At 46.9% G+C, this 27,412-nt stretch overlaps 1 protein-coding gene across 2 annotated transcripts in view; it reads left to right on the top strand.

Annotated features, from left to right (window-relative positions):
* NME9 (NME/NM23 family member 9) overlaps window positions 1-26,766 on the top strand; it is an 89,929-nt gene extending 63,163 nt beyond the window's left edge. The window contains exons 10-16 of one of the 2 annotated variants that reach the window (XM_063921818.1): window positions 5,081-5,277; window positions 6,720-6,864; window positions 6,973-7,080; window positions 10,976-11,127; window positions 19,911-20,055; window positions 22,775-23,007; window positions 24,244-26,766. In XM_063921818.1, coding sequence (XP_063777888.1) covers window positions 5,081-5,277; window positions 6,720-6,864; window positions 6,973-7,080; window positions 10,976-11,127; window positions 19,911-20,055; window positions 22,775-23,007; window positions 24,244-24,338 — 1,075 coding nt within the window. In that variant the 3' untranslated portion in view covers window positions 24,339-26,766. Of the gene's footprint in view, window positions 1-5,080; window positions 5,278-6,719; window positions 6,865-6,972; window positions 7,081-10,975; window positions 11,128-19,910; window positions 20,056-20,790; window positions 20,962-22,774; window positions 23,008-24,243 lie in introns of those variants that run through there. The other variant, XM_063921819.1, reaches the window with a different exon arrangement.
* Window positions 26,767-27,412: the final 646 nt, after the last annotated feature.

The raw sequence follows: 27,412 nt of genomic DNA, 5'->3' as shown, positions 1-27,412 counted from the left end.
AAAGCCCTTATCTGATTTTCCACATGGATAGGGCAGAGCTGAGGACTCGTCCTCAGTTTCTCCCGAAGGTGGTATCAGCTTTTCACTTGAACCAACCTATTGTGGTGCCTGCGGCTACTAGGGACTTGGAGGATTCCAAGTTACTGGACGTAGTCAGGGCCCTGAAAATTTGTTTCCAGGACAGCTGGAGTCAGGAAAACTGACTCGCTGTTTATCCTGTATGCACCCAACAAGCTGGGTGCTCCTGCTTCTAAGCAGACTATTGCTCGCTGGATTTGTAGCACTATTCAGCTTGCGCATTCTGCGGTAGGACTACCGCAGCCTAAATCAGTAAAAGCCCATTCCACAAGGAAGGTGGGCTCATCTTGGGCGGCTGCCCGAGGGGTCTCGGCATTGCAACTTTGCCGAGCGGCTACTTGGTCAGGGTCTAACACTTTTGCTAAGTTTTACAAATTTGATACCCTGGCGGAGGAGGACCTTGAGTTTGCTCATTCGGTGCTGCAGAGTCATCCGCACTCTCCCGCCCGTTTCGGAGCTTTGGTATAATCCCCATGGTCCTTACAGAGTCCCCAGCATCCACTAGGACGTCAGAGAAAATAAGAATTTACTCACCGGTAATTCTATTTCTCGTAGTCCGTAGTGGATGCTGGGCGCCCATCCCAAGTGCGGATTGTCTGCAATACTTGTAAATAGTTATTGTTAACAAATCGGGTTATTGTTGAGAGCCATCTGTTCAGAGGCTCCATTGTTATCATACTGTTAACTGGGTTTATTATCACGAGTTATACGGTGTGATTGGTGTGGCTGGTATGAGTCTTACCCGGAATTCAAAATCCTTCCTTATTGTGTCAGCTCTTCCGGGCATAGTATCTGAACTGAGGTCTGGAGGAGGGTCATAGGGGGAGGAGCCAGTGCACACCAGATAGTCCTGAATCTTTCTTTAATTGTGCCCAGTCTCCTGCGGAGCCGTCTATTCCCCATGGTCCTTACGGAGTCCCCAGCATCCACTACGGACTACGAGAAATAGAATTACCGGTGAGTAAATTCTTATTTTTTCAAGCACAGCCTGTAACATGGCAGTTAGGAGCTGATTGGCTGGTACTTTATCTCTCTCCACTTTATCTCTCTCCAATGCTTAGTAGTACATAGACCCCACAGAGTGTGAATAAAGTCGACAGCAAAAAAGGAACAAACAATAATGGATTATAGAAATGTCCTATAAGAGCTGTTATCAGACACCGTGAAATAAGACAGGATAATAACAGTTACTGGAGGCTAGAAGGGTAGCACATGAACAAACGTGTATGCATGTCTCCGTAAGCTTATAGTTAATGTGGGGGGAATGGGATAGAGCAAAGGGATCTGTGCAGTCTGCTTACAGGAAAGCAGACAGCTGCCACCAGGATAGCACCTACTAAAGTGCCTACAGTCAGTGCCGTAACTACGTGTGTGCCAGGTGTGCCTGGCACACAGCGCAGTCGCACTAAGGGCGCAACGGCCCGGCCCCCCATTTCCTAAAGTTAGCGGCTTATAATGAGTCAAATTGACTCATTACAAGCCGCCTGTGCCTGAGGAGCAGCGGAGAAGGAAGAGGCGGGAGTGAGTCGCAGCCGACTACACGGCTGCGTAGAGCGCTGGACCTGTAAGGGTGCAGCTGAAGTCACCGTCACTATGCTCTCTGCTGCCCGCCGATCACCGCCGCCCGCTGATCACAGCTCACCACCCACCGCATGCCATGACCGCGGCCCCTGAGTGAGTTGGGGGATTCCTTCTGTGTGGCTGCTGCACTCAACACGAAGGGCACAGCCTTTGCCTGTCAGAGCCTCTCCCCGCCTCCTCCCTCCCATGTGGATGGTTGTCACCACTGCACGCTGTATCCTCTCTCTCGCTGGGCACACAGGAGTCCCGCTCTTACTCCTCACCTCAGGTTCTAACGCCTGCACCCTGCACCTCTCCATCTTCGGGCCGGATAAGCTGGGGTTCGAAATCGATTTAACCCCTTCAGCGTCAGCAAAGTGGAGCTAACAATCTCTTCCAGGTGATGACCATTTCTGACCTCTCTCTCTCCCCCTAACCTGTTCCCCTGAGCACGGGGCATCTGCCTGCCGTGCTTCTGTCCTGGATGTTCCATTTCAGTGGGATCTCACTGTTTATGATAGACACATTTATGTTGCATTCTGTATTTAATTAAATGCCTAGGTATTTGTAAGGTGTGATCTGTGCAATCGCCTCAATATTGGCAAATACAGGATTGCCAGCCTGAATGGGTATATGTGATTTAGCTTTTTGTATAGTATATAATGATGTCTCTAATACAGCTGTCAGTGCCGTAACTAGGTGTGTGCCAAGGGGGCCTTGCCCACAGCACGAATGTGGGCAAGGCGCACCATCTGGCAGCACACCTACCCATACGGCTAGTTAGTAGTGAAAGTCCCGGGCCAGCGCCACCGCTTGCCTCCCGCCTCTGAGTGTGAGGGGAGCGGGATCGCGCCTGTAGCCGCATCGATCAGCAAACAGCTGCCCCGTATCCCGCTGCCGCCAGGAGTTCCGCTGTGAGTGCAGGAGAATGGGACTCCTACTGGCGGGGTGTGGAGCGCTGTCGGAGGTTGCTCCCAGACCGGTTCTCATGCTGTTTGTAGCGCCGCCGCAGCATGTGTCCCGGACCCCAGCAGAGACTCTGCGCCTGGATGTTGCCTACCACCTCCAGGTGACTGACAGAACACACACACACCTCTGCTACTGTAATGTGTAAAAAAGGGGGACTATGCTGCCGTAATGTGTAAAAAATTGGGACTCTGCTGCCGTAATGTGTAAAAAGGGGACGCTGTCTGCTGTAATGTGTAAAAATGGGACTCTGTCTGCCGTAATGTGTAAAAAGGGGGGCGCTGTCTGCCGTAATGTGTAAAAAGGGCACGCTGTCTGCCGTAATGTGTAAAAATGGGACTCTGTCTGCCGTAATGTGTAAAAAGTGCACGCTGTCTGCTGTAATGTGTAAAAAGGGCACGCTGTCTGCTGTAATGTGTAAAAAGGGGGACGCTGTCTGCCGTAATGTGTAAAAAGGGCACTCTGTCTGCCGTAATGTGTAAAAAGGGGGACGCTGTCTGCCGTAATGTGTAAAAAGGGGGACGCTGTCTGCCGTAATGTGTAAAAAGGGGGACGCTGTCTGCCGTAATGTGTAAAAAGGGGACGCTACCTGCCATAATGTGTAAAAAGGGGACGCTGTCTGCCGTAATATGTAAAAAGCGGACTCTGTCTGGCGTAATGTGTAAAAAAGGGGGACGCTGTCTGCCGTAATGTGTAAAAAGGGGAATCTCTCCGCCGTAATGTGAAAAAGGGGCTCTACCTGGTGTAGTGGCGCTACTTTGCGGCGTAATTTGAATAATGGAGACTACTGTGCACCATTATATGAACTGGTATTATTTTGTGGCCACACCCCTTCCCCGCGATGCCACGCCACCGGTTTACATTAGGGGGGGTGGGGGCGCCGATGCCGTTTCTTGCACACAGCGCTAAAATGTCTAGTTACGGCACTGCCTACAGTATAAGGTCTGACAAGCCTGGGAATGGATCTTTCTGATGGGATGAAATATTGTAAATGATCCGGTTGCCACCAGATCTGGGCATATTTGTGAGACTTTGTATTCAGATGCGCTGAGATGTTCCACATCGTTACTAAGAACCAAGTATTACTAGGAGTCTGTTGGTGGGAAGGGGCTTCGGTGCTTCCAGTGGCCGGTTGAGATGTTACAATATTATAGCACCAGCTTGGGCCATAGTATGCTACAAATGTCTCTACAAGCACTATATAAAGAACTTTATAAAGAACAATAAATGCAACCCTAATGTTAGTTAGGGTCGGGGAAAATCTCCTTTAGCAACGCATGAATATCAAAATAGCAAATTTGCTTTTTCACGGGATGGCTACCAAGCTACGTCTGCATCTTTTTCTAACAATTTTTAGATATTTTATAACTAGCTCATATCAATTGCGTAGCTTACCTCTGTAGCACAGAAAAGGCGTAAGTTATCTCAAAACATCCCAGTAAAATATTGGCGCAACCAACTAACCTGGTTTTGCCTTTCCAATGATTGCCCTTTAAAACAGACTTGCCGGGAACTGCATAACGCAGGCTACTACAGTTACCCCATCAGCTTAGAGATAGAAACCTAAATAACCTAGACTGATGTTTTAGGGGGATGCGGTTATCATCCCGTCAGTCGGGATCCCGGCGGTCAGCATACCGAAATCACAATGCTGGCAAGGGACCCAGGGCTAGTCCCACTCGTGGGTGTCCATGACACCCATAGAGTGGGAATAGAACCTGTGGCGAGCACAGCGAGTCACCGAGCCCACAGTGTGGTGAGCGTAGCGAGCCCGCAGGGGGCTTCATTGCACTTGCCCTCCTGCCTGCATTCGGGCGGATGGTTGTATAATCCGCCGCTGCTACGTCTTTGTACATATTGTGCGAACATATGTAAATGGCCTGTGCAAGGGGTTGGGTTTGTGGGCCGAGACTGGGATCCAGGCTTTTAGATGCCCGGGGAGGGGGGGGCGAGCACAACAAAGACCCTTGCGGGCTCGTGGCGAGCTGGGTGTGCCACAGGTTCTATTCCCACTCTTTGGGTGTCGTGGACACCCACGAGTGGGAATAGTCCCTGTTAGTCAGCATGCCGACTGTCAGGTTTGTGTGGGGGCAGGATCCCGGCGTCGGTATTGTGACCGGCAGTCTCCTGACCGCCGGTCACATAACTACAACCCTATGCAAGTAAGGGGCCAGGGGTAATGCATACAAGGTCACAGACGCTGGTTGCAGGTGTTATAGGTAATTCATCGCGGGCACATGTGCATTGCAACTCCGAGGCAGGCACAGTACAGAAAACATTGGCTGTTTGCACAAGCATCAGCAATGTGTCTCAGAATCAGGCCCTATACTGGGTAACTCTAATATTACACATGTTATGTTCTAATGCTTCTGTCACTTATTGGCTTCATTCTCAATGTGCAAACTTGTACCTTGCACTGTCTATTATATATAGCATAGAAGATGTATATAAAACACAAATGCATTGTATGTGACAGCTTGCGGGCTCAGTATGGCACAGAGGTCCTGTACAATGCGGTCCATGGCAGCAGTGATCGGGAACAGGCGAGCAGGGAACTGGCCTTCTTCTTCCCCAACTATAAGCTGCAGCAACAACTCACAGAGGAGTCAGCCTCCAGCGCCCCAGAGCGGACCTTAGCGCTGATCAGACCAGAGGTCCTGAAGGACAGGAAAGGTACACAGACGTTATATTTGTATACCATGCCCTATGTATCAATTTACCCTTCTTACTACCGCATTACGGGGCAGTACGTATGGCGTAATGGTTAGCATTACTGCCACACAGCACTGAGGTCATGGGTTCGATTCCCCCAAGGCCCTAACTGTGTGGAGTTTGTAAATTCTCCCCCTACTTGCATGGTTTTTTTCCGGGTACTCCGGTTTCTTCCTACAATCCAAAAATATACTGGTAGGTTAATTGAATCCCAACAAAATAAACCCTAGCGTACATGTGTGTATATATGGTAGGGAATATAGATTGTAAGCTGGACTGATGTGAATGGCCAAATATTCTTTGTAAAAGCACTGCGGAATATGTGTGCGCTATATAAATAACTGGTAATAAATAATAATTGTGGGCCTAATTCAGATCTGATCGCAGCAGCAAATTTGTTAGCTAATGAGCAAAACCATGTGTACTGGGGGGGGGGGCAGATATAACATCCTCATTGAGAGTTAGATTTCGGTAGGTTATATTGTTTCTGCGCAGGGTAAATACTGGCTGCTTTATTTTTACACTGCAATTTAGATTTCAGTTTGAACACACCCCACCCAAATCTAACTCTCTCTGCACGTTATATCTGCCGCCCCTGCAGTGCACATGGTTTTGCCCATTAGCTAACAAATTTGCTGCTGCGATCAGATCTGAATTAGACCCTGTATGCATGAAGAAAAATGACTGACCACGTCCGCCTATGCTAGCATCTGTGTGCCTGGGAACGCAGCCGCTTGCACTGACATGCCCATACCTTGGTGGGTACACGCTGTGTAACGTGGGTGTTGTATTGAAAGTCGACAGTAACTAGGTCGACAATGTCTAGGTCGACCACTATTGGTCGACAGTAACTAGGTCGACAGGGTTCTAGGTCGACAGGGTCTTTAGGTCGACATGTTCTAGGTCGACAGGTCAAAAGGTAGACATGAGTTTTTAATGTTATTTTGGTGTCGTTTTCTTCGTAGAGTGACTGGGAACCCCAATTAGTGCACCGCGTCCCCTCGCATGGCTCGCTTCGCTCGCCATGCTTCGGGCATGGTGCCTTCGCTCCGCTACCGCTTCGCTCGGCACAGATTAACCTTTTCAATCGTAGTCCACGTGGATCGTTAAGTATGAAAAGGTTCAAAAAAATAAAAAATTTGTGAAAAACTCATGTCGACCTTTTGACCTGTCGACCTAGAACATGTCGACCTAAAGACCCTGTCGACCTAGACACCCTGTCGACCTAGTTACTGTCGACCAATAGTGGTCGACCTAGACATTGTCGACCTAGTTACTGTCGACTTTCAATCCGGATCCCGTGTAACGTATGAGCAAGAGCTGCTGCAAAATACATGAGGCTTGTCATTGCGTGCGAATTGTGTGGGGCTCTGAATCTGGCCCTTGCCTGTCTTATATTTCAGACGAGGTCTTGCAAAGCATCCGAGATGCTGGTTTCTCTATAGCAATGCAGAAGGAGATCATGCTGACAACTCAGCAGGTCCAGGAGTTCTACAAGGAGCATGTAAATGAAGACTATTACCCGGCCTTAGAGCAGCAAATGACCAGGTGAGATGCTAAGTTCCTCCCTGTAATAAACACCAACCCATTCTTGTGTTACTCCAGACACTTGGGGAAAGGAATATAAATATAACGTGCGCTATTTCATTCTATCAGTGGCCCCGTTCTAGCCCTGGCGTTGGTGAAGGAAAATGCAGTGAGACACTGGAGGGACCTGCTAGGACCTGCCAATATTGCCGAAGCGCTGAGTGACAAACCGGACAGGTGTGTAGAACATGTGGATGACAGAGCATCGCGTCCTGTTTATAGTTGTATCGTTGCTCGTTTCATTGACTTATTTGAGTAACATTCCTGAAATGTGATATTTCTTTCTTAATTTTTTTTTTTTACACCTTAATGTTCCGCATTTCTAAGTTATGTCATCCATAAACACAACAATTTCCCCCCTGAGTAAGGATATCACAGTTGTTTGTCCAAAAAGTTACATGTTTGTTGGTCCTGACCCTGTTAACTATAATATCTAGGGACAGATATACAGTGCATCCGGAAAGTATTCACAGCGCTTCACTTTTTCCACATTTTATTATGTTACAGCCTTATTACAAAATGGAATAAATTCATTTTTTCCCTTAAAATTCTACACACAATACCCTATAATGACAATGTGAAAAGTTTTTTTGAGATTTTAGCAAATTTATTAAAAATAAAAAAACTAAGAAATCACATGTGCATAAGTATTCACAGCCTTTGCTCAATAATTTGTTGATGCACCTTTGGCAGCAATTACAGCCTCAAGTTTTTTTGAATATGATGCCACAAGCTTGGCACACCTATTTTTCAATGCCGGGCAGCACTGAGCATCCTCAGGAGGCTCAGACGCTGTCCGGCTCCCCCTGTTCCCGGCTGTGTACAGCGGCTGGCGGTGTGCAGCTGTATGCGCAAAGTGACCTCAGACAGTCGCCCACCGCCAGGACCTCAGTGCCTGCACACCAACGCTGCTGCAGGTGGACCCACCATCCCTCCCGGGGAGTCAGGGAATGTTTTTTATGTGGTCTGGGCAGAGTGGGACAGCTGCGGATATTGCTAGGGAACCAATCCCGGGTATTCTGGGAATCCCAGGATTGATCATTTTTCAATCCCGATTCCCGGGATTGAAAAAATGGTCCGGGATTGGCCTCCAATATAACTGCAATGCCAGTTATATATGCCCTATAATGTTATACACTTGTAACAGGACGGCATCTTCCCAGTGGACGTTCCCTGCACCACAATTACCATTCTCCAGGGTTAATATAGGGCCTGGTACAGAGCAGCACACAATGCCAATGCTATGCTACAACGCATGCGCAGAATATTCCTAATAACTCCTACGGCGCCGGCATTACACAGAGTACACGCACAGAGGCGCTGTTACATGTGAGACGCACGGTATCAAAAATGTCAGTTCCTGGGCGGTGACTGAGGAGTGCGTATACAAGACGATGGTACGTCTTATGGCCGTCGCGGTGAAAGTGGTTGCTCACACAGATGCCAAGCGCTTACATAGGAGGCCATACATTGACGGAGAAACTGCATCTGGTGCAAGTTGCAATGATGCAACAGATGTTGGCATCTAAACATGCGCCAATCGGTATTTCGGCGGCTACAAACTCGGACAGTAGGCGTCTCAGTTCTTGCACATTCGGATGTGTAGATGTACACCAGGGAAGGACTTTGTAGCGGCATCTGTATAAAGTTGCAGACTGCCAATAGACACAGCCGGTTCTGCATCCACCTCTGAATCAGCCCTATTGTGTGACTCAGATTTGTCATGCAGACATAGCAAGCAATGATTACATATATCCTGCTATGGGACATTGCCCCTCCAGGGAGAACCAGTGTGGGGCTTCTGTACTGTAGCGCAGCAGTGTACATATGTAATCCTGCCATGGGACATTGGGCCTAATTCAGACCTAATCGTAGCACGGCTACGATCAGTTACTCAGACATGCAGGGGGACGCCTGGCACAGAGTAGTCTGTCCCACATGTCTGTCCCTCTGTACTGACCTGTAGTGTAGCAGTGTAGATATGTAATCCTGCCATGGGACATTGCCCCTCCAGGGAGAACCAGTGTGGGGCTTCTGAACTGACCTGTAGTGCAGCAATGTAGATATGTAATCCTGCCATGGGACATTGCCCCTCCAGCGAGAACCAGTGTGGGGCTTCTGTACTGACCTGTAGTGCAGCAATGTAGATATATAATCCTGCCATGGGACATTGCCCCTCCAGCGAGAACCAGTGTGGGGCTTCTGTACTGACCTGTAGTGCAGCAATGTAGATATGTAATCCTGCCATGGGACATTACCCCTCCAGGGAGAACCAGTGTGGGGCTTCTGTACTGTAGCGCAGCAGTGTACATATGTAATCCTGCCATGGGACATTGGGCCTAATTCAGACCTAATCGTAGCACAACTACGATCAGTTACTCAGACATGCGGGGGGACGCCTGGCACAGAGTAGTCTGTCCCACATGTCTGTCCCTCTGTACTGACCTGTAGTGTAGCAGTATAGATATGTAATCCTGCCATGGGACATTGCCCCTCCAGGGAGAACCAGTGTGGGGCTTCTGAACTGACCTGTAGTGCAGCAATGTAGATATGTAATCCTGCCATGGGACATTGCCCCTCCAGCGAGAACCAGTGTGGGGCTTCTGTACTGACCTGTAGTGCAGCAATGTAGATATGTAATCCTGCCATGGGACATTGCCCCTCCAGCGAGAACCAGTGTGGGGCTTCTGTACTGACCTGTAGTGCAGCAATGTAGATATGTAATCCTGCCATGGGACATTACCCCTCCAGGGAGAACCAGTGTGGGGCTTCTGTACTGTAGCGCAGCAGTGTACATATGTAATCCTGCCATGGGACATTGGGCCTAATTCAGACCTAATCGTAGCACGGCTACGATCAGTTACTCAGACATGCGGGGGGACGCCTGGCACAGAGTTTGTCTGTCCCACATGTCTGTCCCTCTGTACTGATCTGTAGTGTAGCAGTGTAGATATGTAATCCTGCCATGGGACATTGCCCCTCCAGGGAGAACCAGTGTGGGGCTTCTGAACTGACCTGTAGTGCAGCAATGTAGATATGTAATCCTGCCATGGGACATTACCCCTCCAGCGAGAACCAGTGTGGGGCTTCTGTACTCACCTGTAGTGCAGCAATGTAGATATGTAATCCTGCCATGGAACATTGCCCCTCCAGGGAGAACCAGTGTGGGGCTTCTGTACTGTAGCGCAGAGGTGTACATATGTAATCCTGCCATGGGACATTGGGCCTAATTCAGACCTAATCGTAGCACGGCTTCGATCAGTTACTCAGACATGGGGGGGGACGCCTGGCACAGAGTAGTCCACCCCGCATGTCTGGCCCTCTGTACTGACCTGTAGCGTAGCAGTGTAGATATGTAATCCTGCCATGGGACATTGCCCCTCCAGCGAGAACCAGTGTGGGGCTTCTGAACTGACCTGTAGTGCAGCAATGTAGATATGTAATCCTGCCATGGGACATTGCCCCTCCAGCGAGAACCAGTGTGGGGCTTCTGTACTGACCTGTAGTGCAGCAATGTAGATATGTAATCCTGCCATGGGACATTGCCCCTCCAGCGAGAACCAGTGTGGGGCTACTGAACTGACCTGTAGTGCAGCAGTGTGGATATGTAATCCTGCCATGGGACATTGCCCCTCCAGCGAGAACCAGTGTGGGGCTTCTGTACTGACCTGTACCACAGCAGTGTATGTAATCCTGCCATGGGACATTTCCCCTCCAGCGAGAACCAGTTTGGGGCTTCTGTACTGACCTGTACCACAGCAGTGTATGTAATCCTGCCATGGGACATTGCCCCTCCAGCGAGAACCAGTGTGGGGCTTCTGTACTTACTTGTAGTGTAGCAGTGTAGATATGTAATCCTGCCATGGGACATTGCCCCTCCAGCGAGAACCAGTTTGGGGCCTCTGTACTGACCTGTATCACAGCAGTGTATATAATCCTGGCATGGAACATTGCCCCTCCAGCGAGAACCAGTGTGGGGCTTCTGTACTGACCTGTAGTGCAGCTATGTAGATATGTAATGTGTCTGGTTTGCCTAATGACTAATTTATCACATGTATGTGTCTGATCTTAGCCTGCGAGCTCAGTTTAATCCTCAGGAAAGTGCAATTAACCAACTCCATGGAAGTTCTACACTAGATGAGGCAGAAAAGGAAATCCAGTTTTTCTTCCCAGTGGAGCGCACCTTAGCAGCCATTAAGCCTGACGCATTGGAAGAACACAAAGGTGAGAAGTGCTGAGGGCTATACAGAAGTGTGTAACAATGATGCTGCCGGGACACCATGGGGTATATTTGCTAAAATTCGTAATTTTCCGAAAAAGGTCAAAGATCAATCACGAATGACATCGACAGTGTAAAATTGCAACTTTTTGAATTGATTACGACTAATTTACTAAGCTGCCGTATTTTGCCTTTTCGGGTTTTCCGATGTCGATGTCATTCGTGTTTTTTTTTCTGTTTTTTACGGCAGTGATTAGCAAAACACTGCCGACTTTTTCAAAATGAATCTCGGCCGGATCTGTGTGATCCGTGCTGGGGTTCTTTTTTTTTTTTAAATAAACACTGTAAAACTTTAAAAAAAATTACGTGGGGTCCCCCCTCCTAAGCATAACCAGCCTCGGGCTCTTTGAGCCGATCCTGGTTGCAGAAATATGGGGAAAAAAGTGACAGGGGTTCCCCCATATTTAAGCAACCAGCATCGGGCTCTGCGCCTGGTCCTGGTTCCAAAAATACGGGGGACAAAAAGCGTAGGGGTCCCCCGTATTTTTAAAACCAGCACCGGGCTCCACTAGCTGGACAGATAATGCCACAGCCGGGGGTCACTTTTATACCGTGCCCTGCGGCCGTGGCATCAAATATCCAACTAGTCACCCCTGGCCGGGGTACCCTGGGGGAGTGGGAACCCCTTCAATCAAGGGGTCCCCCCCCCCCAGCCAACCAAGGGCCAGGGGTGAAGCCCGAGGCTGTCCCCCCATCCAATGGGCTGCGGATGGGGGGCTGATAGCCTTTGTTGATAGTTATGAATATTGTTTTTAGTAGCAGTACTACAAGTCCCAGCAAGCCTCCCCCGCAAGCTGGTACTTGGAGAACCACAAGTACCAGCATGCGGCGGAAAAACTGGGCCGCTGGTACCTGTAGAACTACTACTAAAAAAATACCCCAAAAATGACAAGACACACACACCTTGAAAGTAAAGTTTTAATACATCCATCCACACAAACATATACACATACTTACCTTATGTTCACACGCAGGTCGGTCCTCTTGTCCAGTAGAATCCATGGGGTACCTGTTGAAAAAATTATACTCACAAAATCCAGTGTAGATCGGTCCTCTTCAAATCCATTTGTAATCCACGTACTTGAGAAAATAAAAAAACGGAGTCCCGACCACGAACTGAAAGGGGCCCCATGTTTTCACATGGGACCCCTTTCCCCGAATGCCAGAAACCCACTTTGACTTCTGTCTAAGTGGGTTTCTTCAGCCAATCAGGGAGCGCCACGTTGTAGCACCCTCCTGATCGGCTGTGTGCTCCTGTACTGACTGACAGACGGCACACGGCAGTGTTACAATGTAGCGCCTATGCGCTCCATTGTAACCAATGGTGGGAACTTTCTGCTCAGCGGTTGACCGAAAGTGACCTCACCGCTGAGCAGAAAGTTCCCACCATTGGTTACAATGTAGCGCATAGGCGCTACATTGTAACACTGCCGTGTGCCGCCTGTCAGTCAGTGACGACGCACGGTATCAAAAATGTCAGTTCCTGGGCGGTGACTGAGGAGTGCGTATACAAGACGATGGTACGTCTTATGGCCGTCGCGGTGAAAGTGGTTGCTCACACAGATGCCAAGCGCTTACATAGGAGGCCATACATTGACGGAGAAACTGCATCTGGTGCAAGTTGCAATGATGCAACAGATGTTGGCATCTAAACATGCGCCAATCGGTATTTCGGCGGCTACAAACTCGGACAGTAGGCGTCTCAGTTCTTGCACATTCGGATGTGTAGATGTACACCAGGGAAGGACTTTGTAGCGGCATCTGTATAAAGTTGCAGACTGCCAATAGACACAGCCGGTTCTGCATCCACCTCTGAATCAGCCCTATTGTGTGACTCAGATTTGTCATGCAGACATAGCAAGCAATGATTACATATATCCTGCTATGGGACATTGCCCCTCCAGGGAGAACCAGTGTGGGGCTTCTGTACTGTAGCGCAGCAGTGTACATATTTGTAGGTGTGATTATTTAAATTAGAGTGAAGGCTGGGCGTACAGTATTCCCCATAAGAAACAGAAAACTGTCTTTGTCATGTCATCAGCCCATACTATCAGTGAGATGCCTTTTGTAACTTTCCAGCCGCAGATTATTAGGGAATGCAAATCCTACCCATTATAATAAAGACGTTGATATACACAAAGGTGACGTGCAGCACCATTACATACTAAAACAGAAAAGGTTAGAGAAATGAAGAAGCGGTTGGAGATGGACTGTAAAGTGGTGTAGTCACTCTTTCTGCCGCGCACAATTCCAGATAGAATTGTGATAACGCAAAACTCAGTCATACGCGCACGCAGGAGGGTTTTCTGAGTACCTGGAAACACCCCCTCCCGCCGATAAATCAACTCAGCTGACCGTTTGGGGTTTTTTTTAGAATGAGGAGATAAAGGCACCCGATGTACAAAGGTACAGTTAAGCAAGCAGCACAGGCTCCTCTCTTAATAACTCAGACGCCCTGCATCAGCCATGCCTCCCCTCCTTCTCCCACGTCTCTGCCCTCGCCTGCGTCTCTGCCTCTCCCCAGCCGCCTCTTCCTTCTGCGTGTCTACCTCTCTCTCTCTCATCTCTGCCTCTCCCCCACCACCTCCTGCATCTCTGCCTCTCTCCTCCTCCTGCGTCTCTGATATCACTCCTTGGCTGACTTTAGTTTTGCCGGGCTGTGGGAAGCCTGCCAGAGTCACTGCACATCCCGGAGCTCCTGGCTGTAAAGACAACGGGGCCTCCTCCCTACCTCCAGGTAATCACTCTCTCAGACACCTCTCCTCATTGTGCTGCTGCTATCTACCTATTTCTACCCCCCCATGCCTCAATCCCTCTTTCTCTCCCCGCGTCCCCTTCTCTCACTCTCTCCCTCCCACTTCCTTTCTTTCTCTCTCTCCATATCCCCCTCTCTCCATGCCTCTCTCTCTCCATGCCCCCCCTCTTTCCCCATGCACCCCTGTCTCTCTCTCTCCCAATGCCCCCCTCTCTGTCCCCCATCCTTCTCTCTCTCTCTCCCTCTCCATGCCTCTCTCTCTCTCTCTCTCTCTCTCTGTCCCTCTCTATGGGGTCAATTAACTTCAAAGCAAAATGAATAGCGCCAAGCATTAGCTCCCACAGCTATTCAATTCAGCGTGATGTGACAGCCGATGTCATGATTTCTTCTTGCAGAAATTCACCAAAAGTGCTGGCGCGATGCTGATTTCTGCCCTTGCCCTTAGTGCAGCGTAAAAAGCATCGCGGTGGGCACTTAAGTCAGAGAATGCCGGTTCTTCTGACAAAACACTGTTTAGTCCGGAAGAATGGGCATTCTCTGACTCAACAGCGCGCTGAATTGAATAGCCTCGGGAGCTAATTCCCGGCGCTATTCAATTTAATTGTCTCCCTCGGCTCTGTATGTGGGAGTTTTATCTCAAAACCCCTCATAAAAATCGTTTGCCCTTGGTGGTGCAGATTGATTTTTCAGAACAGAAATATTGATTGGCTGATTAAATCTAATGGGCCCTACACACTGGCCGATCCGCTGCCGAGCTGCCCGACGGCGGATACGGCCGACGAGCGACCCAGCGGCGGGGGGGCTGTGATGGGGGGGAGTGAGGCTTCTTCACTCCCCCCGTCACGCGGCTCCATTGCAGTGCAGGCAAATATGGACGAGATCGTCCATATTGGCCTGCATGTACAGCCGACGGGGGACCAGCGATGAACGAGCGCGGGCCGCGCATCGTTCATCGCTGGAGCCTCCACACTGAAAGATATGAACGAGTTCTCGTTCATTTATGAACGAGATCGTTCATATCTTTCAAACAAATCGGCCAGTGTGTAGGGCCTATAACAGTTTACCAAAACAGATCCCGCGTCTCACAGGTGACCCCGTATGTTGTTTAAATACAAAAATCATTCCCTGCATCTTCTATATTGCTATGGGCATTTCCTAAACTTCCCCATTACAGTCCAGGTATTAAGGATACATGTTTGAGTCCAAACGGTTAGATCGAATTGACTGAGGTACAAATGTATTCACCTGTGCTCAAGCATGGATATTCTTAAAACCTGGACTGTATGGCAGACTTTGGGAAGCTCAGTCTTAGGAACTTTCATTCTGTTTATGTGTTACATTTCCTTTGATTATTTGAGAGCACAACGGACATATGTTTTTATTCAGTAGAGCTCTAATTACTGCTATTACCATTGCTAATTTAATTTATTTATTTATTTATTAAACCGTTATTAATATTATCCTTTATTTATATGGTGTCACAAGGGTTCCGCAGCGCCCAATTACAGAGTACATATGCAAATAATCAAAACCGGAAAACAGTGACTTACAGTTGAAGACAATGTAGGACAAGTACAGGGTAACTAAGCATAACTACATCAGTAGACGACACTGAGATAAGTATCAAGGTGGCCGAGAACAGGATTTGGGCAGTTGAGGATTATTAAAGTAAGAAAAGGATAAGCACATGAGTGAAGAGGTCCCTACTCGTGAGAGCTTACATTCTAAAGGGGAGGAGCAGAAAGACAGGGGTGACACAGATGGGGTAGACCGAGCATGGGAGAGAGTGTTAGGATGAGATTTGGCTGGGTTTGGTAAAGAATTGGGTCTTGAGAGCCCGTTTGAAGTTCTATAGAGATGTGGAGAGTCTGAGGGGGAGAGGTAGAGAATTCCAGAGTAAGGGAGCAGCACGTGAAAAATCTTGGAGTTAGGAGTGGGAGGAAGTAATCAGAAGACAGGAGAGTCGGCGTGCATTAGCAGAGTGAAGAGGACAGGTGGGAGAGTAAAGGGAGATAAAGTCAGAGATGTAAATGGGAGAGGAGTGGGTGAGGGCTTTGTAAGTGAGTGTGAGAAGTTTGAATTGGATTCTGAAAGAGAAGGGAAGCCAGTGAAGTGCTTGTAGGAGAGGAGAGGTGGACGTAGTGCGTTTGATGAGGAATATGAGCTGGGCTGCAGCATTGAGGATAGATAGATTGGAGTGGAGAGAGGTAATTGTCAGGTAGGCCATTTAGGAGGAGATTACAGTAATCCAGTCTGGAAATAATCAGTGAGTGGATAATGGTCTTGGTTGCATCCTGGGTGAGAAAGGGTCTGATCCTGGAAATGTTTTTGAGATGAAAATGACAGGTTTGTGATAGGTGCTGAATGTGTGGTTTGAAGGAGAGGGAGGAGTCAAGGATTACGCAAAGACAGCGTACTTGGGGGCTAGAGGAGATAGTCGTACTATCAATGGATAATGAGATTGTGGGAGGTGAGGTTGTGTGGGAGGGTGGGAAGATGATCAGCTCAGTCTTGAACATGTTGAGTTTAAGAAAGCGCTGGGACATCCAGGAAGAGATAGCAGAGAGACAGTTAGAGGTACAAGTGAGGAGAGCCGGGGAGAGATCAGAGGAGGAAAGGAAGTTAAAAGAACTAATGAGTTCACCTAAAGAGGATGTATAGAGAGTGAAAAGGAGAGGACCAAGAACAGAACCTTTGGGGACACCAACAGTTAGTGGAAGTGGGGGGGGGGGGGGGGTAGTGTCATGAGAGGAGACAGGGAAGGAACGATCAGAGAGATAGGAGGATAGCAAGGAGAGGACCGTGTCACGCAGGCCAAGAGAGTGAAGGATTTGCAGAAGGAGAGGGTGGTCCATAGTGTCAAGAGCAGAAGAGAAGTCAAGAAGAATAAGCAGATAGTAGTGGTCCTTATATTGGGCTGCATGGAGGTCATTGCACACTTTTGTGAGGGCAGTTTCAGTGGAGTGGAGAGAACGAAAACCAGACTGGAATGGGTCAAGCAGTGAGTGGAAGGAAATAAAGGCAGTGAGGCGGTTATAGACAATACGCTCAAGGAGTTTGAAGGCAAAAAGGAGGAGAGAGATGGATTGATAGTTGGAGAGGGTGTTTGGATCAAGGGTAGGCTTTTTAAGAATAGGGGAGATGAGTGCATGCTTGAAGGCAAAGGGGACAGTGCCTGATGAGAGGGAGAGATTGAGAAGGTGAGCAAGATGGGAACAGGCAGAAGGAGAGAGGTAGCGGAGGAGGTGGGAGGGGATAGGGTCAAGTGGGGAGGTGGTGTGGGGGGAGGAACGGATGAGGGCCATGACTTCCTCACCATATACATGGGAGAAAGATGTCAGAGTTGGTGAGAGGGAAGGGGAGGGCTGGCAAGGGAGGGTTGGCGGCTGGTTTCTTATATACAGTTTCTTATATAGCGCAGCAAAGTCCAGGTGAGTAAGATGGGAACAGGCAAAAGGAAAGAGGGTGTGGAGGAGGTGGGAGGGGATAGGTTCAAGTGGGGAGGTGGTGTGGGGGGAGGAACGGAGGAGGGCCATGACTTCCTCACCAGATACATGGGAGAAAGATGTCAGAGTTGGTGAGAGGGAAGGGGAGGGGTGGCAAGAGATGGGTGGTGGCTGGTTTCTAATATAGCGCAGCAAATTCCATTGCACATTACATTTGGAAACAAAGATAAAACAAAACTGGGTAATATTAATAACAAACAGTCATAGAGGTAGGAAGGCCCTGCTCGCAATCTTACAATCTATAGGGAAATATCTATTGATATACAGCGATAGGCACTATCTATTGCATATTTGTCCACCGAATTGCAAAGGTTCTAGGTGGGCTGCATGATCTCACATCACAGCAATGATGAACCATGGTCAGAAGGAAGGGAAAGTGAAAAAAGAGAAAATATGTGGAAGATATGTGCGGACTTTACAGTGGGGATATAATCGGATAGGAAAGCTTATGAAGGTTGAGTGAGCGGTTCTGGAATGTGATAATCTAGCCTGAAGAGGTGAGTTTTCAGGGAACGCTTGAAGGTTTGGAGACTAGGGGAGAGTCTTATTGTGCGTGTTAGGGCATTCCACAGAGTGGGTGCATCCCGAAGAAAGTCCTGCAATCGTGCATTGGAGCAAGTAATGAATGTGGATGATAGACGTAGATCTTGTGAAGATCGGAGAGGTCAGATTGGAAGATATTTTGAGATGATAGAAGAGATGTACATTGGTGTAATTTGGTTAATGGCCTTGTGTGTGAGTATTTTATATTGAATACGGTAGAATACAGGTAACCAATGGAGGGACTGACAGAGTGGATGAACGTCTAGCAAAAGAATATTAGCATCGCAGCTGCATTCAGAATGGATTGTAATGGTGATAGTCTTTTTGGTAAGACCAGCAAGAAAATGATTGCAATAATTAATGCGGGAGATAATGAGAGCATGGATTAGAGTTTTTGCAGTGTCTTGTGTAAGATATGGTCGTATTTTGGATATGTTTTTTAGATGCATGTAACATGATTTTGAGACAGATTGAATGTGGGGAGCAAAGGACAGTTCTGAGTCAAGTATGACACCTTGGCAGCAAGCTTGTGGGGTGGGATTGTTGATTCAGTTCGCAACAGTGATAGAGATTTCAGGTTGGTAACTACTATTGGTCGGTGAAAAAATAATTATCTCTGTTTTGGAAATATTAAGTTTGAGGAGGCGAGATGTCATCCAAGATGAAACAGCAGAAAGGCATCAGGTGACACGGCCCAATACAGATGGGGACAAATCTGGGGAGGAGAGATAGTTTTGAGTATCATCTGCATACTGAAATCCAAAAGAGCTGATTAGTTTGCCACCAGATGTGGTATATATTGAGACAAGCAGAGGACCTGAGACTGAGCCTTGTGGTACTCCAACTGAAAGAGGTAGCGAAGAGGAGGTGGATTCAGAGAAGCGAACACTAAAGGAGCGAATAGATATGTAGGATAAGAACCAAGAGAGGATTGTGTCTTGAAGACCTATGGATTGTAGTGTTTGTATGAGAAGAGAATGGTCAACAGTGTCAAAAGCAGCAGAGAGATCTAGAAGAATAAGAAGTTAAGAAGTGAGTAATATATTTTAACTGCAGCATGAATTCCATTTACAAAACATCAAGACATGTTGTAGCATATAAGGGACTGACTCATTGTATAGACAGGACCATACAGAATAATAGATTGTAGAGGTGCATAACCTTTTTGGTCTGACGGCCAAGTTGGAAGATTGTATTTATGAGAATGGGCTGCAATACACATCTGGTCTACAAAAATGTAAATATATAACATTTAGTACAAAGCTCTTACACCCTACCTCTCAGTGTAGTGACAGTCCACCCATTGTCTTCAAGTTCTAAGCATCGCTAAGGCAATGTAGATTTGGGGGGGGGGGGGGGGGGTGCTGTGCTATTCCCAAGGTGGCTCCCGAGCAGCGGTTACATACCCGTCCTGTAGTGGGTCAAGGTGTCTTCAGGCCCGGGGCAGTGGTTAAGAATCTTACACTATGAAGATGAGTCATTGATAATGTCTCAATCTTTTGTTGGCTGTATCAAAATCCACCTCCGCCTATCCTTCAGTCACATGATTCACATCAGCATGTTCTGCCAGCTACATTCCGAATCCCAATAGCTTCTACTGTCTCAGCATTGCCCCCTAGCCTGTAAGCTCTCACAAGCAGGTCTTCTTCTACCATCTGTCTCCCATCTGCACCGGTGTGATTTGTCTTTTTGACTGTCCTGTGCTGTGGACATTTGTGGCCCTTTACACATGAAAAATGACCTTTGCAGTACATTAGCTCATGTTGTTCATCTTTATTTATACTTATGAAATGTCCTCACACATTCCTGTTATCCAACAGTAAAAGTTACAGAGGTTTTGCACACCTCCTAGTGACCAATACTTACATAGAGGTTGTGTGTATATTGATAAATGTGCTTGTGCTTAAATAAAGTGTATTTACAGAGGAAATCATGGAAAGGATTCAGGCTTCTGGATTTAACATCTCTGAAATAAAGGAGACCAGCCTGAGTAAAGAGATGGCTGAGGAGTTCTACAAGGAACACAAGGGCAAGCCGTTTTACAGCCAACTTGTTGACTATATGTGCAGGTAGGTTAGTCCGACTGAAGTGACTGTGGACAGTGTTTCGGAGGCTTTTATTCGGGAAGCAGTTAGCTTTGCGATGGATGAGATCCTGGCGGTCAATATACTGATGCCGGGATCCTGAGTTAGGACGCAATGATGGCATCTACATACCGACGCCGCTCGGGGTGCCGGCGTCACATTACCGACAACCAATATCCCAATTTTCCTCACAGTTGGATGCGCTGGAGTCCTGTCGCGGGGGAGTGGTTAGGCTTAGGCAGGAGAAGGAGGGGCTAGGAAGCAGGGATGGGAAAGTTAGGGACCGGGGAGGGAGGGTTAGGTTTAAGCACTTAGAAGAGGAGGTAAGGGCTAGGCATCAAGCGGGGAGGGTTAGGTTTAGGCAGCAGGAAAGGAAGGGTTAGGGTTAGTCCCCAAGCGGGGAGGGGTAGGGTTAGGCACCACCAAGGAGGGGAAGGGTTAGGCACCCACAAGGGAGGGTTAGGATAGGGATAAAGTGATGGTCAGGGAGATTAATGGACGGAATCCCACTGTCGGATTAATGGACGGTCTTTTGGGATTCTAATGGATGGAATGCCACTGTCGGTATACTGACATCCTGCATCTCGTCTATCGGCAAATTATACTGAACCCTTTTATTCAGCATGTCTGTAAACTACATGGTATGGGGCATATTAGCTTACTTGTTGCCCACCAATTTCATAAACCAATTTCATAATTTGATATTATGTTCTACTACAGGAGTGGCCAAGTTCAGTCCTGAAGAACTCCTAAAGCTGAGAACACACCAGGATGACAGGCAGTCAGGCCAGTTTAATGAACGACAGAACAATCACTGTTCCATACTTCATTAATATGCACCGTATCGCATGCAATAGCTTCCAGTTGGCCATGCAGCAAGACCTACAAGAAGATGTCGCATGCGACGGGCAGGAACATGCAATCGCAGGTACACACTGCACAATGTGGACAATTTGTGGTGCCGACACAGCAAATCGTACTGACATCATGCTAGCGTGTACCCACCCTTCAGATCTCCTAGCTTGTGCACAGGTGTATTCTTTACTAACTGACAAATGTAAAAGCACCACAGGTTATCTGGGAAACATTTACCCTTGAGGACTGAACTGGGCCACCCCTGTCCTACCAGATGATGTCCCCATCACTGCCTGGCTTGTTTTTTTCTCCTGTTTCTATTCAGCACTCCCCTCTTCTTTTTCTCTCCCCCCCCCCCCCCCCCCCCCATCTAATTTTCTCTTATAATCACTTGCTTTTATTATACAGATTATTCTTAGCATTCCCTTTTTTATGTTCATCATTACTATTGTTCTCTTTGGAACATCCTCACCCTTTCTCCGCTCTTTTGTACTCTCCGTATGCAGACTGTGCATCTCTTTGTGCTTTTTTCCTTGTAATTCTGTTACACATTTTTGGTTGTGGACAATGCTGTGATGTGTTTATTGGGTGATTAGAGGTGATATTTAATGAGTATGTATGGGAAACAACAGAGGTATTCGGATACTGTAGATGTGTGTTGTACTGGAGCTCTCTGGAAGGGCCAACCCTGACGCTGGTGGAAAGGGTCACAGTTCAGGGCAACAATTGGGGGTGGGTGGAGGTACGGCAAGACAGAGCGTCAGGGGTCAGAAAAACAGTGAATGGGGTTGGGCTTGACAGAGTGGAGTGTGGGACGGGGTTGAGGAGACTGAGCTTGTCCAGCATCAGTCACCCTGCCCCCAACACAAGACAGTCTACTTTTCGGGGGCGCAGGTGTCCGGAAGCAAAGTAGAAGGTGATGCCGCCCGAGTGGCTCCGGATAGCACATGTGCTGCCGACGTCCCGGCAACTTGCCATTGGTACATCTAGGAGAATAAAGATTCCTTATTGTAGCTAATTGTGGCGATAAGGAATCTTTATTTTCGGGTCCTGGTCGATAATAAATAGAGCTCTGAGGAGAGTTTTATCAAACTTCAGAGATATAAAATTGTGAGAGATAAAGTATCAGTCAATCAGCTTCTGCCTTGCATTTTACAGGCTGTGTTTGAAAAATAGAAGCTTTGGTTGGTGCATTATCTCTCACAATTTTATCTCTCTCCAAGCTTTGATTAAAAAAAAACTAAAAGTTTTATTATAATAATTAGTGCACTTCCTTAAAACAACTTCTGCTCTCCTTTCTTTCTCCATATAAGACAGGACAGCAGAGCTGTAGCTCACTATATACAGCACACACTTTGATCTGTTAACACACATTCCAAGACTCTTCAGCTGAAGGGGGCTGCAAAGGCGATTTGTGACCTTGGGTAACAGTCAGCAGTGACTGCAGCAAATAACTATGAGATGGGTGAAGTAAGCTCTGTCCTAGTTCAGTAGCCCCCTTGTTTTTTTTTTTCTTGGTGCCCCACTGACAGCTGGAGCCTGGTGACCAATGCCTCTAATGTCTCTGGGAGTTACTCCACTGCTACTTATACCTTCTCCCTAAGCACTCGCCAGCTAATTATTCACACCCATGTGATGCACCCGTGCAGTTGTGATATGTGTGTGTGAAGGTATATGTCGGGAATTAACCCTGTCTTTACCTTGAGTCTACAGTCTTCCAGAGAAAGCATTAGTCTCTTTCACAAGAGGCTGGGACAAGCTACCTTGTTGAGAGAGAGAGAGAGAGAGAGAGAGAGAGAAAATTTGTGGATGTCACCATTAAATGTTTTTCTGTTTCATTTGCTTCTAGAGGTCCTTGCTTAATGATGATCCTCAGTAAAGAAAATGCAGTGCAGGAGTGGAGATCACTGATGGGACCCACAGATCCCACAGAGGCCCAGAAAACTTCTCCCAATTCTCTGAGGAGCTTGTTCGCAAAGAGTGTGCTGGAGAACGCCGTCCACGGCTCCTCCAACGAAGACCATGCTGCCGAAAAGATCAAGTTCCTTTTTGGTGACATTGACCTGGAGAGAGCAGTGAATGGTAAATAAAGTCTCTGGAGCAGGATTGTATCTCAGTGCTATATATTGTCAGGTTTAGTGACCACACAATGCAGGCTACTGTATGACAATTATTAAATAAGGAAAACTCAAAGTGTGTTGACTAAAGAAAAACTAAAAAACTAATAATAATATGCTGGTTGTGTTGTGCAGTGTACACTTTATGTTGTGAACTGATTACAGTGCATTAATGCAGAGTTCATGGGCCTGCGTCGGACACACTGCCGTTGTTGCACTCAGTTGGTCAATTTTGTTCTACGGCACTTGCTTCTAAGTCACACTGCGCATGGGTCCACACTGCATGCGCCCAGTGGGCCTGAGTCAGAGATGTGCGCTAATGCATTCACAGCTGCGACCCCGTAGGTAGTGAATGTAAAAGAATATGTAAATGTCTCGGTGGCCGGGGTTTGTATTGACACGTCTACGGGCATCATACAAAGACGCAGCATTGCTCACTGATCAGTCAGTTATCAGGCTTCTGATTAGCCCTGTGGACATGCAGAATGGCCGCAGGATTGTAGACATAAGGCCAAGACACGCCTCAAAAAAGGTCCCAAGACGCCTGTGTTTTTGCCTCCACTTCCAGTTACCTCCCACAATCGATCCCTGCACTTTGCGAATAAATCCTCTCTGTAATCATTGTCGCTAATGAATTGCCGTGTGTGCGCAGTGCGACTGTGTCTGAGCAGAACACCCAAGGCATCCCCGTTTACCTGCTTGCACGCTCCTAGTCGCCGACTACTCCTCCCAATGGCCCATCCGCCCAATGAAGTCTCCTCCCATCTGGCTGCCCATTGGCCCACCCATCTGCTCAAGTCTCCATCTACTTTCCGGCTTTACACTATAGATTCAGCACCCACCAGTCAGCCAGGCTACTTTTGTGACATTTTCGCAGAAGATTTTAGTTACACTTAGTGCTACACGGTCATACCACGCCTTTACTGTACTTTGGACACCTTAGAAGCACATTCTGCCCCTGGTCCTTGCCCCTACAGTGTACACAGGTCCAGGCATAGCATACCTGGATATGAGATGCACACTTCAAAAGGTTGAGCATGCATACTATGGGAAAATGCAATTTGCGGCCGAAAAAACCCACAAATCGCTTTTACATCTGACTCTGAATAAGGGCTTAGGTGCGCGACATTCGAACTTTTAATTATGTGTAGTTTCATTGGTATATGCCATTTTCCAACAACCAGTATTTTTCCCTCCGTAGGAACACAGACTGATACAACTCCTGAGAGTGTTGCAGGTGACATCACGCAGAGTGAGGAGAATGAGGAAGACACAGCTCCTGCCAGTGACCATTAGTGGCATACAGGAAAATGGCACATTACATAAAAGACACTAATATTGGACATTATGTACTGTTTACAATGTGTTCAAACCTCGGCAGCAGGCCATTCATTCCCACCTGTCCTAGTTTAATAGCAAATGGCAAGCAGTTTCGGCTTAAGTCACCTATTCTAAATCCAAGGAACAACAAAAACATCCATTTGAAATTAGGCCATATGTAAAGGATGTGGTCAACATTACTGATGTTTATATACTGATCTCTAAATATATAATGCTATAAAAATAATGTATAAAATAAGTATTCTGTTTCTCCATTTGCCGCTGAGACTCTTCTCACCCCTGTGCTGAGCCTATTTTGCCACTTTTTTTTTTGTCTGATCAAATCATCAATATCAGTGATTTGTTTATGCAGTAACCACACAAATTATACTGTGTTTTCCAAGAAATATTCAGGGAATATCATTCGTCTCCTTTCATCTTCTGACACGGCAAATAAAATCTACCAAACAGGAGCAAAAAAAGGAAGTGTTTTTTATTTGAAATGATTAAAGTCAACCTAATTGCCGCTTTAAAAATACAGGGATTCTTGCACAAACTCCTGCACCTCCTGGTTATCGCACCCTATTACATTTACCCCCAGTGTGTTGGAACACTGCAGTTGCCCAACAAGGCATTGCATTTTAAAAACTAGAAAATATGCTGCATCAAATGAGGCAACCTCTCTTTTATTCAGCATACTATGGGGGAGATCTCAGCAATAGTACCCCCCCCCCCCCCTTTTCTGTAGTGTAGGTGTAATATCTGATGATCACATGCAAGTGCCAGACAGTAACTATTATTGGGGCACATAGAGGTGTATTTACTAAAGTGCAGGTTTTTAAAAGTGATGTTGCCCATAGCAACCAATCAGTCTCTGTTATCTTCGAGAACATGCTACATAAATGAAAACCAGTTTCCGATTGTCTGCTGTGGGCAACATCTCCACTTCTAAAAACACGCACTATAGTAAATACACCCCATAGTCTGAAAGAGGGAACTCCCCTCTTTCAAACGAGGATGTCCCTTAATACGCAGGTGTCAATATGTGGGGGGAATATGGTGCCCTCCCCATCTCCGTGATAATGGGCCTGATTCAGACCCGGGTGCACTTGCAGTTCAGTTGCAATTGCCCTAAAACCGCAGTGCGCATATGTAGCGATGATGCTGCTTCTCCGGTCACCGTGTTGTTATGCGCAGCCTTTGTGTACGAATCATTACATACTGTGCAAGGTTGGATGAAACAGAGTCAGAGTATGAAAAGGTGTCAATGTTTCTGCGATTTTGCTACATATTTAAAAGGGTGATTTACAGTCCATCTGTTTCGTACAAATATTAACATTTATACAATTTTCGGCCGAACACGCACCAGGAGATTGTGCTGATCAATTTGACACTTGTATATCCATGTGTGACTGAGAGCCTGATTCAGTTTTGTTAGCAAAGCAAAAAAAGCATAGAACTGGGCAAAACCATGCTGCGCTGCAGGTGTGGCAGATATAACATGTGCGAGAGATTTAGATTTGGGTGGGTTATATTGTTTCTGTGCAGGGTAAATACTGTCTGCTTTTGCATGTAGCCCACAAATGTTAGACAGCTTTATTTGTACACTGAAATTTAGATTTCAGTTTAAACACACCCCACCCAAATTTAAGGGGTATATATACACTAAGCCTTGGATGGAGATAAAGTGTACGAAGATAAAGTATCAGCCAACCGGTTCCTAACTGTCATTTTTCAAACACAGCCTGTAACATGAAAGTTAGGAACTGATTGGTTGGTACTTTGGTGGTCATCCCGACCCGATTGCACGTTGCACTTCTTTGCAGCTCAAATAAACCCATCTAAAGTTGTCTCCACGGCCTTTATATCAAGGACAGCCGATTACGGACAGCACACAGCCACTACTGCTACGTGAGTTCACTGCAGAGATCTCACGGCGAGTGCGGGAAATACAAGTCCGGTAAGACTGACCCGTTGATTTACACTGCAAACAACTGGACATTGTCAGCTTTGTTCGGACTGAGGTGTAGCATAGCGCCTGACATCACCGCTACGGCGCCCTCCCTCAGCCCGTTCACACAGCGATTACATAACGTCAATTAACGGAGGAGTCACTGCATGTTGGTTTGCTTGGCACTAAAATCCTCACGCTGCTGTTTGACTGACAATAAAGATCTAAGGAGTTATGTGTCAAACGGGACACTGTCCATTTAAAACCTTATGGTTTATATAAGCACCTTATATCCTTAAATATAAAGAACATTGCAACTAAAGGTTTTGGTGCGGCTGGGTACTATTGGAGACACTTATGAGAGAAGCAATTATATAGCTATATGAATTATATGTCTATCTTATTGAATTCTTTTTAGATTATTGTGTAATAAATGTTTTACTTTAAACTACAGCGCTTCCTAATATACCTATATCTTTTTTGCATTTTCAATCCACAGCTGGTATTTCAGTAGTACCATTTGGGAGCAGCTTAGTGTTAACATTTTTATATATTATATATGATAAAACGAGCAGGATAGTTGACCATACAAGCGCTAGGGAATTTTTTGGTTTGGTGTAATGTATTTACACATTTCATGATTTTCTTACATACCAAGAACTTTCCTAATATCATCTTACTGATATGCATGATCCATAAGAGACTGATAATATATATATATATATATATATATATATATATATATGGCTGCATTATCAGTTTATGGGTACAAATAGCCTGCATTCACAAACAAATATGCCTGTTTCACTAACAATGCCCTAGCTGTATGGCAAGTCCTTACTAACACCTCTTTTACACCGCCAGCTTGTAACACGGGTTATTACACATGAATGTGCATAACCCGTGTTGCTGTGCGGTGTAAAAGGGCCCAGTTGGAATAATCCGAGTTGAGTGACCCGATATTCCAACTCTGGTAGCTTGCATGGTTGAACACGGGTTCAACCCGGCTCACTGTACTGTGTAACCAGGAAGCCGGGTCGCATCGTTCACAGTGTATGTACGGGTGGCACTTGGAGATCATGTGATCTCCAAGCACCGC

Source organism: Pseudophryne corroboree, chromosome 5, assembly GCF_028390025.1.
Source record: "Pseudophryne corroboree isolate aPseCor3 chromosome 5, aPseCor3.hap2, whole genome shotgun sequence".
NCBI lineage: Eukaryota > Metazoa > Chordata > Amphibia > Anura > Myobatrachidae > Pseudophryne > Pseudophryne corroboree.
The sequence above is the reverse complement of the archived record's forward strand: the minus strand, read 5'-3'. Positions and strand labels throughout refer to the sequence as shown.